General features: G+C 35.0%; 1 protein-coding gene across 1 annotated transcript; it reads right to left on the bottom strand.

Moving 5' to 3' along the window:
* Positions 1-417: 417 nt before the first annotated feature.
* Positions 418-13,306, bottom strand: LOC111917833 (protein SABRE). The gene is made up of 14 exons (XM_023913472.3): positions 11,586-13,306; positions 11,132-11,238; positions 10,069-10,419; positions 9,444-9,562; positions 8,264-8,513; positions 7,315-7,545; positions 6,861-7,000; positions 6,340-6,412; positions 6,011-6,112; positions 5,749-5,847; positions 5,386-5,685; positions 5,132-5,299; positions 1,397-1,775; positions 418-828 (listed from the first exon to the last, which is right to left on the bottom strand). Exons 1-14 carry the CDS (start codon positions 13,255-13,257, stop codon positions 650-652), a joined length of 4,170 nt encoding a protein of 1,389 aa, XP_023769240.2. The 5' UTR covers positions 13,258-13,306; the 3' UTR covers positions 418-649.
* Positions 13,307-18,576: the final 5,270 nt, after the last annotated feature.

Here is an 18,576-nt window from a genome sequence, read left to right as displayed (position 1 = left end):
TATATGAACATAAAAAGAACTTAAATGAATGAAGATAAACGAACAACATAAATGAATGTTCACGAACATATATGAACAAACGAGAGCAATACTCATGTTCGTTCGTTTAAGTAAACGAACGAAAACTTGTGTTCATGTTGGTTCATTAATTTATTAAACAAACTAACTTTCTGCTGAATAGTTCATGAACAGTTCTTTAAAAATTCGGTATGTTTATAGCCCTAACAATATATCATGGAGAAATCGAATTGTGTCGAAGGCATGAGACTCCTTTTGTTCCTCATCTTCCCAAGTGGCCACATGTGATTTAGCTTCATGCTTTTAAGAAAATTGTTTCTTAATTTTTGAACATTGTGTACCATCCAATAAATATATATTAATATAATTAGTTCAATTGCAATGATCGTAAAAAATTTCACATTTATTTTGATTCTAAATATAGAAATTTCATGTATACATAATCATGAACCTCTTGAGTGGTAACTAGAACATCTACAACATATAAATTTGTTCCGCGTATACAACTCTCATATATAAGATCGAAAGAAAGATCAAAATTGCAGTTAAACCAATATAAAGAAACTATAATTTGTTTATATATCTACATGGTTCGTTGAATTGATGAACCTGGGTTGTATTTACAACCATATTATGGTGTGGATGGTGGTTTTTCAGCAAGAGCGTTTTCCAGGGCATCATTTTCTTGGGCAGCTTTTTCTTGGGCAGCCTTGTACTCGAGGTATTCCTCAAAAGGATCACCACTCGAAGAATCACTTTCAGATGCCTCGTGATCTCTCGGTGAAAATGGAAGTCCGTCAAAAGAAAAACCTGATTGATGCATAAGGGAAGCTACATTAGTCGAAAATTTCTCAAGTTATTTCGCTGAGTATACTTTGGTATCATTTTTATGTTAGTATATAGCAAAACAACCTATGAATTATGGAGCATGTTACAACTAGGCATCGTCACTAACTCAGGAATGAGTTTTATATAAAAAAAAAATGAGGGGATAGCATTTTTAACCTTTATTATGACAACATAATAAATATCATGTTGTTATATGAAATCTTAAGATAAAAAAAGGGGGAATTTGCTTGATACATACACATTTATATTATGAGGCACAATGTGTGCGATACATGCATGTATGTATGATGTATGAAGCATAATGTGTGTGATACATGCATGCATGTATATGTATCAGGACCAACATGTCCAAGATAATGAATATACATATCAAGCACGCATGTATCATTAGACACAATGTGTGTGATAAAAACACAATGTACATGGAATATTATGCATATCTATGGATGTATATATGTATCAAATATACTACATAAATGCATGCATCACATACAATACATGGGTACATTTATATGATATCCAATGCAACCTTTCTGAGAGTTAAACTTGTTGGTGTGGCGTTTGATAAGCTTCTTTGCTTTCGTTATAGTGAGTTGTCTAGCAAAAGGAGAATAATCGTCGCTATCACTCCAGTCACCAGGCATTGACTCTTCTCCTTCATTTCTCATTGTGCGAAGGACAAACGCCTTGGCCTTGCGGCGTTGTGTCGAGAATAGTCCTCTAACAGAGGTAACAAATCCATCACCAGCTCCATCAACAGCAGCAACAGTAGACCGTTTAGGAAAAGCTAAACCATGATTGTCGGATTTGCAGCCATCATCGTTGTCGCTATCGTGATCAAGTGTTGGGACATTCGCTAGATTTGGTTCTTTATTTTGACTATGCAACTTATCTTTGAACTTCTTACCCTGCAGCAACCAATATTTATATATTGATTGTCAACAGAAAAGCATAATAAACTAGTAATAAATTAAGTAAACCAAAATAATAACATCATCTTTTAAACCAAGTAAATGGATACATGCAATAACACCTATAATTTATATTTTGATAGCTAGCTAACTCACCTAGATGATGGTCTATTTTCAAAAGGCAAACCAACTCTCATTAGCGAACCCTAGAGAATTTATGGAATCAAACATACTACACAAAATCTCTTAATCTTTGTTTACAGTGTTATCTAATTAGCAATTTCATCTTCATGTTCTCCACTTCTCTTACAATAGTCATTCCAAAAGTTTCCTATCACTAGCTTAAACTTTTAACCGATACGCTACCAGACGGTCCTGCAATCAAGGGTCCACGCAAGCCTATCTGGAAGGCAGAAAAAGGCATGTGAAACATTTATAGTGGGAATCGAGACAAATTAATGAAAAAATGACCTCTCACACGTAGACAAAGTGAGAAACACTCTTATTGATATCTAAGAACTTCTTTCACAAATTAAGGGTGGCTTGGTTATACATGGACTTACACGAATTACGAATAGACAACTACTTGAATAGAAACACTCCTGAAATATTTTACTAGGTACATGAAAGGATACTTTAGATATATCTACCCTAGAATTGTCTTGAAGTGTTTCATAAGCTCACCTTAGATCGGGCTAACGATTTAGGGTCATGATGAAACTCTTCCCAACTTGATTTCATGGCATCCTTATCACGAGTTATCTTCTACCGTTAATTTTATACTGCGTGCATTGCTGAAGAGTATTTTCTTTTTCCCTTCCTCTTCTTACTTTTCTTACTATTTAGACTTACTTCTTCCATCTAAATTGGTACGCGACCATTGTTTTCCTTGTATTGAGGTGGCTCCTTTGGTAACTTGATATATTAATGCTTATCAACTATGCCTTATTTATTTCCATCATCCTTGTCATACTTGGCAATCTGCTGCATTTTACGAGAACAGGATGAAGAGTTTCCTTCTTCTTCCTCTTCACTTTAGTTAGTTACTTGAATTTGATTGTTACTGAGTATAGCAATGGAACAATCAGTTGGGATTCGTAACGCATGAGCTTCATGGAAGAAAGAAATTCCTAAGTTGACCTCAAAATCATCCATATGTATGGTGTAAGTTAGACCTTTAGGTTGATTGTCGATGCAGACCTTTGTTTTAATAATTCTAAAATGATCCATTTTTTTCTAAGATGATTGCATTTTTTTTGGTGTATAAATGAAGCATAGTGCCCATGTTTAGTAAACATCCACGAAATTATCAAAGGATCCAATGACAACCAATGAGAGAACACCCTTTCCATTTATTATAAGATCAAGGAATAACAACCTTGAGTCTTCATTCTCGTTCTTCGAAAGTGACAATACTAATTTTGGGCGTGTTGTTGAACTTGGCATTTTGATTTGCCTTGTTATAGGGAAGGGCTCCACTCTTGTTTCCATTTTCCTTCTACCTTGTAACGTTCTCTCCATTACTTATTTCATGGATAGGATCCTCAACTTCAATGTATACTGAACAAGTAAATTGTTCGGTGTAATTGTCTTTAAGGATATGCTTGTTGTGTTATTCAAGGTCCACATGTGCCCAATCTTCAATTTCATCGTTCAATAAGGTGCCCCTATTTGACACATCATTGAGTTTCAATATAAAGTTGGTTAACTCTAAGATATTGTCTATTATCTTACATATTCAGTGGAATCTTGGTCGTTTTTATCTCCCCACTAATCAACATTGTGTGTAACAAAGTTCTTGCATAACTCTGCGTTGAAATATTCCACATATTAGTGTTGTACATTCGTCCCTCCCTTCTCTTCAGTGCTTCCTTATCCACAAATAGTTGGGCCAAAAGTTGAAGGAACTTAACAACATTGTCAATCTTTGCCGCATCATTGATTAGCTGCTTGGACTTAAAGTATTGTTCAAGGTCAAAGAGAGTTTTCGACCATGGTAATGTTCCAGGTGTTGTTGAACACATGAAGCTCTAGAACTTTTGAAGCCGTGACTACTAATATTGTCGAGGCTTAGCTGATTGCTAAAAGGTTTTCCACCCCGACACATTGAATCCATCTCTTTTTTGATAATTCGAAGCATGTCTTCAATGAACTTATAAAGACTGTTGAGCTCATGGGATACATTTCCATCTCTTTCTAGAGTTCTTGTCTAAGGTTGGCCATCATCGCATTAGCCACCATTAATATACCAACATTCTCTTTAAGTGACAATTCGATGGCCTCCTCTGTTTCTCTCATGTGTACTTTAGATCCATATATAAGAAAGTGATGGTTGAAGATTCAGAACTATGTTGCTTCACCAGAGGGACTTACGGAAGGTCGTCACTTGCTCCTTGACTTGTGTCGCTCTTGGAATGATCTTTCAATCATGCCTATATACTTTCTTTCGGTGGACAGCTATGTTTTATCCTTTCATTGTGGAACTCTTCCTATGAGACCACTTTTCACGTGCTTAAATTTCTAGCATGTGTAGAACTTGACATTCTTACTCTCTAGAGACCAAGTAAGCCCATTGAGAGGCTCTAAAAGGGGATTGAAGGTACATATTGAGAAGGACTATAATCCTTAGAGAAATCAAGAAACACTCTTGTTAGTATCAAAGGCGGAGTGTTTTACAAATGAAAAAGGGTGGCCTACTAATACTTGGGCGTACATGAATTACGAATTGACAACTACTCAACTGGCTACATACTTACATTATAGATAAATGTTACTATGTACAGGGAAGGGACAGTTCTAGAGATATCTATTTGTAGAATTATCAAAGTGTTAAGTGAGCTTAGATGCCGTGGATTCGGCTACAAATTTTGGGCCATGATACTACACTCTAATACCAATCTGATAGGGAACTGTACATAAACATACTGATAATAAAGCAAAAAATCGAAAAGAAAAGTAGGAAAAACATAAACGAACGAAATAATTCCTATATCTAAGAGACATGCCCACTCTCGATAACAGTCTATTTCTGGAGAGTTTTACCATTTCTGCTCATTTAAACCATAGAAACTGTATCAAATCAAGCATAGTACACTAGATTTCATAGCCTGTATTTATGATGCTATCTAATTCCAAAGTAATTTGTTACCTCTCATAATTGTGAAAAACTATCATTGCCATTTCAGTCATGGAAATGCATTGTTGCCTGTTTTGCTAATTAACCTTAACCAGCAGTTAGCACGATTTTGGCTAATTATTCATTACTGTGCTTTAAAAGTACATCTTAACGTCTTTTGTCTTCAAAAAGTTAAGTGGTTTGAAGTTATCAGAGACTGAATTTAGGTGTTATTTACCTGCATTCCAGTCACAGACTTGAGGACTCCCCAAATAACATGCTTTTGAACTCTGGCAAACAGCTTCTTCCAAGTTCCAGTGAATTCAACACGGTGGAATGAATCCATCAGCAACCTCAGATCACTTACTGCAAATCTTGAACCTTCATAAGTCACCAGTAGTTCCACCTGTTTCAATGGAAAAAGAAGTGCTCTACTTACTTAAACTTTGGAAAAGAAGTCATAACATAATTTTTTATCTATCTCTGAAATACCTGACTTATCTTGATATTATGAAACTCTCTAATCACCTCAGGCTTGCCTTTCTTTCCGTCGGTTGGTTTACCTACCTTCTTTTCTTCATGTCCAGGTTTTGAAGGTTTTCCAGTTTTTGATGATTTTGCACAAGTTTTTGAGTCCTTGGATTTAGGTTTACTCAACTCTTCCTGTTCTAAGGATTGCATTTGTTCTAGAAGTTCATTAGCCACAGATTCGGCTACATTTTCTTCCCATGTTCTATCAAAAGAAGAGCTTCTCCTTAACTCATGGCCTGATACTTTCCCTTTCTTTGATGCCTAAATCCATGCATCAAGCATTACTTACTAAATGAAACCACTAAAATAAATCTTAAGACTTACCAATACCAAGGGGTCGGTTGTGGTTGATTTGGAGGATCCCTCTAATTCCTTGGTTTTGCCTCTTCTTAAACCAGCAGTTGTCGAGACCTTCCAAACTTCCTATTTGTCAAAAAATCACACATTCAACTTCTCAAGTCCTAAACAAAAAACTTATTATGTGTGGTGGATATATATATATATATATATATATATATATATATATATATATATATATATATATATATATATATATATATATATATATATATAGTAAGCTTATGACCTGCCGCCGGTGGCTGTCTTGTTCCTCCTCCGTAAAGAAATATCCACACATCATCCGGTACATCGTCTCAGTCAAATGTATTTTCAAGGGGTAAACATCGGCCTATATGTTCAAACATGTAAACATGGTCATATGTGCAAATAATTATTGACTATTATTAATCACACACAATAAAAACACTCAATAGGATCAACATTTCGTAAATCATAATGATAGTGATAATAGGTAAAAGAAATTGTGCAGCAATCCAAAAATATGGACATATGTAATCTCAAACACCAAGATGGGTATTGAAAATACTGATACACCACATTTGTAGATAGAGATACCTGGAACAATTCAATAGGTGAGGCACCATCCTTTGGAGCGCCTAGTTTGGCATCTACACGAATCATGACTTTCCTGCGGCCCCACAAAACTAGTATCGCATCATTCAGAAATAACTTGTATACACATTCAGGTCCCAAAAAACAGACCTGGGACAGACAAAGATAGTGCCCCTAACATCCAATAACAACCATAATAATACCAAAAAGACCATTCTTTCCCTAAAGCCAAAAAGATAACAGAATAACTCTACTAAAGCAAATCAACTAAAAGCTAGCACTCTAGAATTAGTTGGGGCTTATCAAATGCTTGCCAAAATGCCTCAAGACAACAAGAAAAGGAGGTGGCATAACAAGAAAAATGAAATGAAAACGTTTGCATGGTCAAGGTCATCAACAGTGAAATGAATGCACTGAATTTACCATACATGAGGTTCATTCGTATGAGAATTACAATTGTGGATATCGGTAACCTGAAAAGGTAAAAATCAGCCAGAGAGTATTGGCAATCTAGATTTACTTACTTTCCCCATTCGGAAGGAGGATTCCATGCGGCAAGAAGTGTATCTGATTTAGCATTAGGCAAGCAGTTTTTCACAACACAGCACTTAATTGTGAATCTAACAACACCAATATCTTTATAATCTCTGTCAAAATCGTATATCTGCATACAGAATGATGATTGATATATAATTTTTGTCAGCAGTGCGAATAGCTAGGTCCATAGAAACAAAACAAACCAAAAAACAGAATTCTTAAGACCTTCAACAGTTTACACTACTTACTGTGTTTGGCTTGCACTGGACTACGACCGGACAGAATTTGCAATTTTTTGTGTGTCCTACCATAAAAGACATGAATGCCCTCCCATCAAAATAGCCTTAGAAAATCTATATGTCCAGTCCAGTAGTCCAGTGTGCCAAATGCAGACTAAAAGTCATGAAAGTCTTAAAAAAACAAGAATATTGTAATCCTTGCCATGTCATTTATCTCGATCTCTGAAATAGATTTTCCATCGAGGAGCATGCTCCATGCAACTTTCTTCAACTGAAAAGATACGTGCATGGCACATGATGGGCCTTTATTCTTCTCTTTCTCTTTCTCCATTAGCTGTTGCTCTGCAGCTTTCTGCAAAATCACCCTCAAAGAAGCAGCCACAGCCTTTCTGGATTTTTGTGCATTAATGACCTCTTTCCTAAGCATTTGCACCTGTAAAGGTCAAGTTTTAGTTTTCTTATATATATACTGTACCTCTCTGCCCATTTCTCATTAGTAACCTTCACTAATGAGAAATTCAGTTGATATAGTAATATTATACCATAATGAACCCCATAAATTCACGAAAGATGTAATCCTTTCTATTGTTGTAAACTTTTGTATCTGTAAGTTTACAGCTCCTGCTTGTCTCAAGGACAGTAGTAAAAAGGTCCCAGATTGTACCACTTTTCATTAAAAAAAAAATAATAATAGTAGCAATGGGTATATGGTCAAATCGGCAGCCAGGTGACAATTTTATTTTCTTTGGTTACAATATGAAACATCATATCAGAAGTTAGACTGCAAAACCTTGAACTGGCAACAAAGGAAAGAAGCCTAATCAGAAATTTGGTAAAAAGTTTGGTTGTTTAATACTCTAAATCTGGATGTGGGTGGCATGTTCCACACCCTAACTAACGTTCAGATCCTAAAATCGCTAGATTAGAATTCATGGCTTTTTATGCCATGAACACTAAAAGTAAACAACACTCTCGATAGTCCACAGGAAGTGCTATATTTTTTTCATTTATTTTCGGTGGCATGGTAAAAGGTTTGGATGTGGATCGGTTTATTTAAATAATAGTATACAACTAAAATATATAATATTACATATTAAATATATTATGCCATTTATTATCTGAATTAATTAGTTGAAAGTTTTGGATGTTACCAATATGGGTCTGGTGGTGATTACGATGAGTATATCCTCTTCCTTTTCTGAGGGCACATCTACAACGGTATCAGATGGAAGAGAAAGGTTCCTTATATCCTCATAAAGCAAGTTTTGTATCCGTTCTTTCTGTTCAAGTTTAACTCTTTCTAGTTCTACCTCTTCAACACCAGCAGGCACCACCTCATAAGCTTCCTCCTCCATCTCTTCATCATCTTCTGCTGATTTAGGAATGCTACTTTTTTGAGGCCTGAATTACATACAAGCTTTAATACAAGAAACTTTCTTTCCCTCCAGGAAACTCTTACTTTTATCCCTAAAACTATAGGGATAAATGCAAGAAATATCAATGTACATTCATCCTACTTTTATTTCTCATATTTGTCATTGCTATAAAAGGGTAGATTCTTCAAAGTATAATAGAAAAATAATTAAAAATACAATGCTATAAATGGGTGCATTTCTTAAAGTACATGCCTTATAAGAAAAACTTGAAAGTGCAGTATTGTAATAGAAAAGATTGGAAGTATGATGCTATAATATGAAAATAAATGAAACTGTGTTGCTATATATATATATATATATATATATATATATATATATATATATATATATATATATATATAGAGAGAGAGAGAGAGAGAGAGAGAGAGAGAGAGAGAGAGACTCAGGTTCTTTTGAGAACCAAGAGATTTGTGAGAACTTATTACGAACTCATAATCAGCTCATCATTTTTCAAAACCAAAACCATCAATCTTCTCTAAATGGTGTGTCTAATCCATATCTAGGCTCAAAAAAAGATTTGACGATTTTTTTTTGGTTTTTTTGAAAATGTGGATTTACGCACAATCAGTAGTCATATAGACTGTTGATGAACACAATCAACAGTTATATTGACTATATTCAAATTTCCAAAATGAATAAAATAATTGTCTAATCTTTTTCTTGAGCCTAGATATGGCTTAGACGCACCATGTGAAGATGATTAGTGTTTTTGTTTTGAAAAATGATGAGTAGATTATGACTTCGGAAGTTGTCATGCTTTTTTTGGTTCGCACAATAACTCAGCCCTATATATATATATATATATATATATATATATATATATATATATATATATATATATATATATATATATATATCTTGATGGCAAAGAGTAGATGAGGATCAAGAATCATACTTTGGTGGTCTGGCCAAGAGTACATTGTTGAAAACATCAAGAATAACATGAAACTGGCGAGATGTCATGATTGCTGTCATATTATCAGAATTGAAGGCGAGTTCTTTTAAAGGTTTCACCTGAAAAATAAAAGTTTCAACGGCTTAAGTTATACAATTCAGACCTATGGTGAATTTGTCTCTACAAAAGGCCTAAGCTGGTGAGCATCATGTGAGATGTAAATTAGGTGGCACAAGAAGTCCAATCCACATTGGAATTGAAACTCCAACTCCAACTCTAACTCTAAAGTTGATATTATTCGTTCAGTTTCTGCAAAGATATTGCCTCAAAACCAGTGAAGATGAAACCGGAGAGTGGTTTCTAGAGTTATTATTGTTCTTTCTTAATATTTTATTTCTTTTGACTCAACACATGTAATTTATTGGAGTGGTTCAACATGCGGCCTTTCATCGGTATCTGAATAGTTGAATGAAATGTAGGCTTACGGGTAGGGTAGAACCACTCAAAACTGCATAGACTTTTGGTTTTCAGAAAATCCAGTTGAGGGTTATCTTATCTTATCTATTACAAAAAAGTAGGTATTTCTAGAAAGAAGCATATTATAAATAAGAATTGGTGGGTAGACCTTTAAATCTGCGGTTCCACCATTGTGTGTTGTGAAGCGGAAGTACATATCACAGGGGGTGAAGACCTGTTCAAGTAAAGCCCCAGTGCGCTTTACTTTTGGGGAACTCTTCCTGATCTTTGGTAGCCATTGGACTCCAGCCCCTGGATCCACATCAGTAGGAGCAACATGAGCCTGCACGTGTTCCAACATCACAGACAGCTCCGACCGGTTCCATATCAGTTCAGGAACACATCCTCCATCCCCATCACCATTACTAGCTTCTTCAATCGCCTCTAATACAACATTTACAACTTTATGAAATGATCGGCCTAAAACTCTCCCACTAGAAGCAGCCACCAAAAATCTACCCTGTTTGTTCAACATTTAACATACTCAGATCCTTATTTTTAAAAGGTTCGACTTTTATATTTATCAGAACCATGTCTTAGTTCTAGTTTATATATAGGACTGAATGTAAAACACAGCAACATACTTTCAGTCATTTATTCATATATTATAGCATCCTACTTTCAAAATTTTTTATTATACTTCAAAAAATCTACGCAACAACTTTTTTTTCTTATTAATTAGTACATTATACTTTAAATTATATTTCCAGTTGTAACAGGGAGAATTGCTTTGTGTGTAGATACAATTGGCAGATTTTTCAAGTACAATGTTGTAACCGGAACAAATGAAAGTAAGATGCTATAATAAACCGATCAGCGAAAGTATGACGTTATTGCTTGTGTTTAACCCTATTCTACATCCTCTTCCGTTTGAACTCCACCAATTCTTTATTGTCTTCTTTTTCATTGGAACAATAATTTGGCACTAAAAGTGACAAAAACAAAGGATATAAGAATAAACCCCAGAAATTAGAAAACATCCAAAAATTAAAAAACAAGCTGAAACGCTCAATAATTAATTAATCCATTGTTAAAGAAGGAAAAAGAAACTATCAAATTTTAAAAAGAACTCCGTAAGGGACCATTTAAGAAGGTGCTGATTTTAAGCTCATGGAAAACCAGAAAATGGAATTAAACCCAAAAAGATCAAATCTAAGACCTCAACAACTTACATTGAAATCTTCGGAGTGAAGATTGAATTGGGGCTCAATAACATTTACCATGAAATTACAAGTGCCCTCCTCATCCTCCTGAGAGCCATCTACGTTGACATGTTTTGCTGTCAAAATACACTGAAACCTTTAGACATACCAAGTGATGTTTGATAATGAAAACCCATAATTAAATTGATTAGATCAATGTCTATATCCTACTTCTTCAACACAACTTTCAGGGCTAAATGAAATAAATAGCAAGATACTTCCATTCATTTGATTAATATAAGCATCCTACTTCCATTTCTTTAGTTTCACTTTTCTTCTTATTACGGCATTGTACTCTGAAATTATATGCAATTTTTTTTTTTTCGTATGAGGACATTGTTGTAATAGGAAGAAATGAAAGAAACCAAGCAAAATGGAAGTATGTTGCTGATATTTTTTGTTAAGGTGGGTTTGCAGTACTTACCGATATCATCAAATGTTTGATGTTGTATGTTATTTGAAGGTGATGGAGACTGATCTGATTTTGAAGGTTCCTTTGATTTGGGCGAAGCAGTTTCAGTTTGATCAGTAGAAGCGGTGGTGTTGGAGACATCTTCTTGAAGCGGGTGGTCAGTTTTATTTTGGTCTTCTAGCAGCTTCCTCTGGGCATACAAACGAGAAGGAGAAGGTTTTGGAGGTGCGACTGCTTTACCTAACTCAGCACCCCACGACAAAATTGCATTTCGGTTCTCAATTGCCAAAAGGATCTTAAGCCCATACACAAAAACCCGTTGACAATTATCAGATATCACAACATTATATCCATCATCATCACTTGGATCGGACCTTTCTTGATCATCACTATCACTTCCACGTCGACATATAGATGCCCCAAATTTCATCTCTATACTTTTTTTGCAAGATTCTTGCCATGCCAATAATCGTGAACAGTCTGCTTTTGGGGATTGCTTTCTGATGATAAAATAATCAGACGACAATAAAAACCCTCCGGAATTATCATTTACAACTTTTTCTTGTGAGGTGGTCTTGGATGACGTAACTTTGATAACACTTGTGGGATCTTCCCTATCCAGAAACACCCTAGGCATATGAAGATCAAGACCCAGGTAAACAACATCAAGAAGATCACGCCTGCTATCAAAACTGAACTTTTGCTTTCCACGTCCTAGATACACTTCGGATTTTAGCTTTGACATCTTAAAAGTCAATCCTTTTGCTATATCACTTTCATCTAAAGACATATGCCGTATGCGGGTTGGAGTTGAATCAACCCGAAACATAATTTCTGTTATGACTTTATCTAATGCCAAGTTTCCAGATCTAGCAACTCTTGGGACACCAAACCGAGGGTAACGAGAGAAAAAACGCAGTTTTACAGGAGGGAGGTAATTCAAATTCCCAAACTTTAGTAGCCAAGAAATATCATGAGGGGCAAGACTTATAGTAGGCGAATCAAATGAAGTGTCTTTGGACTGTGATTGATTCTGAGGTCTGAGGGCCAAATTAACCCGCATGGAGAGGGAAGTGGATCGGAAAGGATCAAATATATACTCACGTGCTTCACCTTCAGACGGGAGTGCAAACAAAAAATGGTTAAGAGGGGTGCCAGAGTCACACCCCCAATCCATGGCAACTTCAAGAATCAGAGTTGGGGCTATGAAGAAAGGACCCTGGGCGCCAGCTGGAGGTTTGATGGTTGAGTTTTTCAACAAACTCTCCAAACTGCTTGTAAAAATCTTCAACTCCCTTGCAGAAATGTAAATCCTGCCATCGGATTGCTGGATTTCGATATGCCCAGAAGACATTTGGAGTTTTTCAGATTTTTCATATGGATCGGCTGTGCCAAGGATGTTAAACAACATCTCGGAGAAAGATAAGGTGGTTTTTCCATGGATGTAGTTTCTCATTTCATCCCACCATGGCAAGCTTTTCTCTTTCTTTGGAGGGACAACAAAGGGATTTGGGTCCCTAACACTTAACTTTGCCCTGCGTAAAGCCACAGTGAATGCATAGCTCAAATCGGCTAAAACTGGTTCAAACCCCACTCCAAATGAAACTTCTCCTTTCTGAAAATGCAACGGCAAATCTAAAAATGTTTTCATTGGTGGAGTTGTACCACCAACCGAACGATACATTTCCACCTTCCTCCATTTACCAATATACACTTGGTGAAGAGTTTGAGGCTGGAAAGGTGTAGCCTGCAATCACTAGAATCATTCAGAATACATCCATTCGGCCCTGACACAGATCAATAATCAGAGTGTGACAACACATTGATCATAAACTAGTAGTATTACACTCTACACAATAATTGGTTTCTGACTTCAGCCTACTTTGTGCAAATACATTTCATAAAACAAAAATGGAATATATGACGTTAACAAGAAAGGCAACAACTCTAGATGGTTACAAAGAATAACCACGAAAAAATGCATGATGCTGTGAATCTCAAATATTCTATTTTATGACAAGTACAGATGATATTTATATTTCTTAGTAAGGGAATATAACTTACGAGCCCAATTAAGTTTACAAACCCTTCAAAAACCCCAATCATGTTTTGTTTGTTCAGGAAAACCCTACAAACTTAACATTTGTCTAAAAAAGCTCAACTATGTTATATTTTTTATTAAGTTCTATGGAAATCACCATATTGAGGAAATGACTTGTAAGAAAAACCCAATGAATTTAACATTTTGAACAGACAAAAAATGATTGAAATTTTTTAAACGGTTGAAAACTTTGTTGGTTTTTTCTAGATAAAAGTTAAGTTTGTTGGGTTTTTTTGAACAGATAAAACATTATTGAGATTTTTTGAACGGTTTAAAAACTTAGTTGGGGTAGTAAGTCATTTTCCCTTCTCAGTAATACCATTAAAGAAGCACCATTTTTATATAATTAATACTTGCAAAGATCATTTTATATAGCACAACACCGTTTGTTGTTGGTATGAAAATATATGATGCTAATGGAAGATAAGGTGTTATTTGACCTGTTGAGCTAGCACAAGGCGACCTTCACATTTACCAGAAGTTGCAGCAAGAAGAGGATATGTATAGTCTCTTAGCTGAGCCACAAGTGAACCAGCCTGCAGATTAAGGTTACAACCGTAAACACGAGCAAATGGAATGTTAGATTCTCGAGCAACCGGATCAAGCTTCTGTACAAGTTGTATCATCCCTGCCTCACCACCTTCAATTTCTGTCAAGGTTATGTCAAGTGCTGTGCCAATAACGGAGAAAAGAGAGGTTCTTGATGTGCTAAACTTGAACCCTGACTCAAATCCTTCCTGGCAGGCACCCGATCCTTGTGATATCACAAGAGCCTGACATGCTTCATAATAAGATCGAAATGAGTTCTTATAGAGTTCCTCTCTCATTTTTTCAAGAGACGACGCATCATGTAAGCATGTGGATGTGGTCTTGTGTTGGCCATCATCATCATCATCAGAATCACCAACAGGAACATGAGCTGGAGATTGGGTAGTTTTGGAAAGAAGTTCATCCAGAAAGTTTAATCGAACAGCCAATTCACGGGCATCATTTTTCCTTAAGTGATAGTGTTCATCAAGCCAACCCTGTAACGGTTCCTCCTCAATTTCAGCAGTTAGCTTACGTATATACAACTTCACACGACCAAGTTTTGAAGAGCTGGGTTTTTTCGGTTTCACACTCTCGCTCTCTTTTTTCTTAAACGGAAATATTATTTTCTCTTTAGCAGCAGCTACAAGCTTTAAAGCTCGCAACATTTCCTCAAATGAATCATCGAGAGCACGTAACTGCAATCTAAATGGCAAGCAAATATGCATATCAAGGCCTTGAATCACATAATCCCACTTAACTGCTGGATCAGAGGCATTAGGAATGCGGGAAAGTTGCATCCTACCACTTTTGAACACTCTTGTTGCATTAAAACTCAGCATTAGTCCCTCAAGAAGTACACCTATGCGTGCATTTTCAGAAAAAATTGATTGAACCTGAATCATCGTCTCTACACCATCTCCAGCTTCAGCAGTCACCGTAAGCATCTCCACATCAATCGCAAAAAGAGATTCTTTTTTCTTTACCGACTCTTCTTTCTTAATTTCTTTATCTATACTACTACTACTACTACATTTATCCTTGGTGAGGTCGAGTTCTTGTTCTTGTTCTTGATGCTTATGATTGTGAACAAGTAGCTTTAACCGTAGCCCGAGTTCAGTTAATGCTAATTGAACATCTGGCTCCCACCTGGAGGTGATCGTAGTGGCACTGAAAAGAGAACAAACGGATACCTCTTTAAGACCACCTGCCCTCCTAACAAACTTTGCTTTCTGCATATCAAACAATGACACTTTAGTGCCAAAACTGTCATCTTCCATAATTTCCTGATATGCTGATCTTATTCTTTGGATGTCCACCTGAGTGGACTGTTTCTCCTTGTTTATAGACAAGCCCAGGTGGATAATCTCGAGTCCGATCGAATATTTTACCGTTTTGCAATCATCGGAAGCTGTTGATGCTACTTTTGCAGTACGAGGAGTCCCATCAGGTAAAACACTAATAAGAACACGCCCACCTTGTGATCCATAATTCACACGTTTTGGATCATCAACAATCTCGTTATCCAAGCTTACGTCACTGCAGAGATTCACCGAACACCTTTCCAGGTTAAATTTTACTAATTGGATCCCATTCCCTGATGACTTGTTTGGACGAGGTGCCTCACTTTGCGTAGAAGATGATGTATTAACAGTTGGAGATGGGCTTTTCAGTAATACCTTGAACATTAAAGCGGTAGATAATAAGGATTGGACACTGTTGAATGTCAGGCACATACCGATACCAGTTATGTCAACTGAGAGGACTGATTTTAAGTTGGACCCATCTTGAGAAACTGATTCTATTGCCTTTTTTCCAAAATCCAGCACAATTTTTGCGATATGCAACACTGAAATCGTGTTTGTTTCCATGATAAAATGGCTTGCTTTCAAAGATTCTTGATATTCGTTGGCCATTTGCAGATTCAAATCATCGAGTTCAAAATGAACTATGGTGCCTGTACTAGATGTGTTGTTGGCAAACACACGTGGAGATTGCAAGCAACCCTGCGAATGAATGACGAAAGAAGATGCAAAATTAAACATGAAAAGAACAAAAAGGTGCACAAGATATTTTAGGCCCGAGGCAAAACCAAAAAGGAGGTCAGTCAAATTACCAAACTTTATAGGGTTATATGTAATAAATAGCAACATACTTTCTTTGATTTCTTCCTATTACAACATTCCACTTAAAAAAATATACAAAATATAACAAATTCATCCAAATACAAAACAATTTGAACGGATATAATTGGATCAATTTTACGAAGTAAAAGGATATAATAAGAAGAGAAAAAACGGAAGTACAATATCGTATTTGTGTACACTTTTCAAAGTACAATGTCCTATATAAGAAAAATGAAAGTACAATGTTATAATAGAAAGAAATGAAGGTAGGATGTTGAATAAACTAAAGTACATTTTTAGTTCTTGCATTTAGTACAAATTTATGTGAAATAGCATAGAAAAATGGCAAAAAAAACATTATTTTGAAAACGTCCATTTTTCGAAGGCTTTAACCCACATCTCAAGACGTGAAAGCCATGTACCTTATCCAACGACACTATAACATATTTCTAATGCATGTGAAATAGCTTTATATATAAATGAGTTCCAACCAACACCCTTTCATTTGAGCCAAATTTAACAAGAGAACTTCGATTTGTAGGAATCAAACATAAGTGTCTCGTATAACAGGTAAGCAGACTAACCAACTAGCGTACAGATTTCAGTTGCAAGGAGAATAGCGCGCGCACACACACACACACACACACACACACACACACACACACACACACACACACACACACACACACACACATATATATATATATATATATATATATATATATATATATATATATATATATATATATATATATATATATATGAGTTCAAATAAAAACACCAAATAAAGTGAGAACATGGGAACACTATTTTTATGATATTATTCCGCTATGAATTTTGTATGTGTAGTATTGCAGTAAATTCTAATGTGAATATTAACATATGATTATTCATCTATTCACTTTTATGTTACTATTATGCTATTAATTATGTATGTGTATTATTATAGTAAAATCCAATATGAATATTAACGTATGATTATTTATAAATTCATTGTTCAATAATGACATAAAGATGTATATACAAAATTCATAACAGAATAATAACTTAAATGTAGTGTTCTTACGTTCTCACTTTATTTAGCGCTTTCTTAACCATCACATATATATATATATATATATATATATATATATATATATATATATATATATATATATATATATAAGGCTTGGGGAATATATGGTTGTTACGTACCTAATATTAGGTATAAAACCATCAAAAATTACATAGTTTTAACAAAATGCAATCAAATCTCTCTATCATCTTTTTTACATCCTCGATGTGAGCTTATGATAGGCTTTGTACATATTTTTTATGGAGTTTTCAAACTTTAGTTTTGCAACACAAACCGTGTATAATAATATTTTAGCAACTACTTGCAGGTCTTCATATTGAAATTTAATATGGAAAACCATAGTGAAAAGTTGAAAGTGTTCATCAAACTATACCTCGTCCAATAACCTATCAAAAAGAACAAGTATATGTAGAGTAGGTGCCGGAGGAAGTTATGAAGCCTACTAGATGTCTAATAAAAACAACACATTGAAAATACATAGATGTTGGGGATCAATCATTAATTACATATAATATGAGTTCAAAAGCAATAGGAAGAAGCTAACGATGAAAGAAATTGTGTTTTTAAATCAAAATGAAGTTAAATTTCATGGTTAGAGTAGGTTGTTTGCTAGTGTGAATACGTTCAACCTCATAGAACTATCGTTATTTTCATGCATTCTCACTAATTCTTATTCATTTTTTGTTCTCACACATTGTTTTTTGTTCATTTTCATTCTTACAGAATACAACTCAATAAACATTCTGACAACATTATGATAGAATGAGAATAATAAAAAAAAAAGTATATAATAACCTTATAGGCAATTTAATTAGTGAGAATACATGATAATGACAATAGTTATATAAGATTGAACATATTCACATTACCAAAAAAACATATTTTCCTTGTCATTATCATAGAATAACATTGTACACACGTCCGTACAATAGATATCAATGCACATTTGCACATATATATACACTACTAGAATATTTGGTTTTAGCTACAAAATATTTCCAACGAAAGTGTTTTGTAGGAAATATCCTTCGAATTTCCTACAAACTTAGGATGAAAGTAGATTCCAACATAATTTCTACAAATTTCCTACAAAAAAATATATCCTAAAGATTTCGTCAGAAAAACGTTGGAAGTTTGCTACCAATTACTAATGAAATCTTAATTAATATTTAA

Source organism: Lactuca sativa, chromosome 7 (genome assembly GCF_002870075.4).
Source record: "Lactuca sativa cultivar Salinas chromosome 7, Lsat_Salinas_v11, whole genome shotgun sequence".
NCBI lineage: Eukaryota > Viridiplantae > Streptophyta > Magnoliopsida > Asterales > Asteraceae > Lactuca > Lactuca sativa.
This window is presented reverse-complemented; position numbering and strand designations above follow the sequence as displayed.

Coding starts and splice junctions, on each gene's coding strand:
- LOC111917833 (XM_023913472.3), bottom strand. CDS start 13,257: ATGTATCGTTCGGTTGGTGGTACAACTCCACCAATGAAAACATTTTTA. Junction 11,239..11,585: donor TCAAACATTTGATGATATCG/GTAAGTACTGCA, acceptor GTATTTTGACAG/CAAAACATGTCAACGTAGAT. Junction 9,563..10,068: donor GTGGAACCGCAGATTTAAAG/GTCTACCCACCA, acceptor TTTATTTTTCAG/GTGAAACCTTTAAAAGAACT.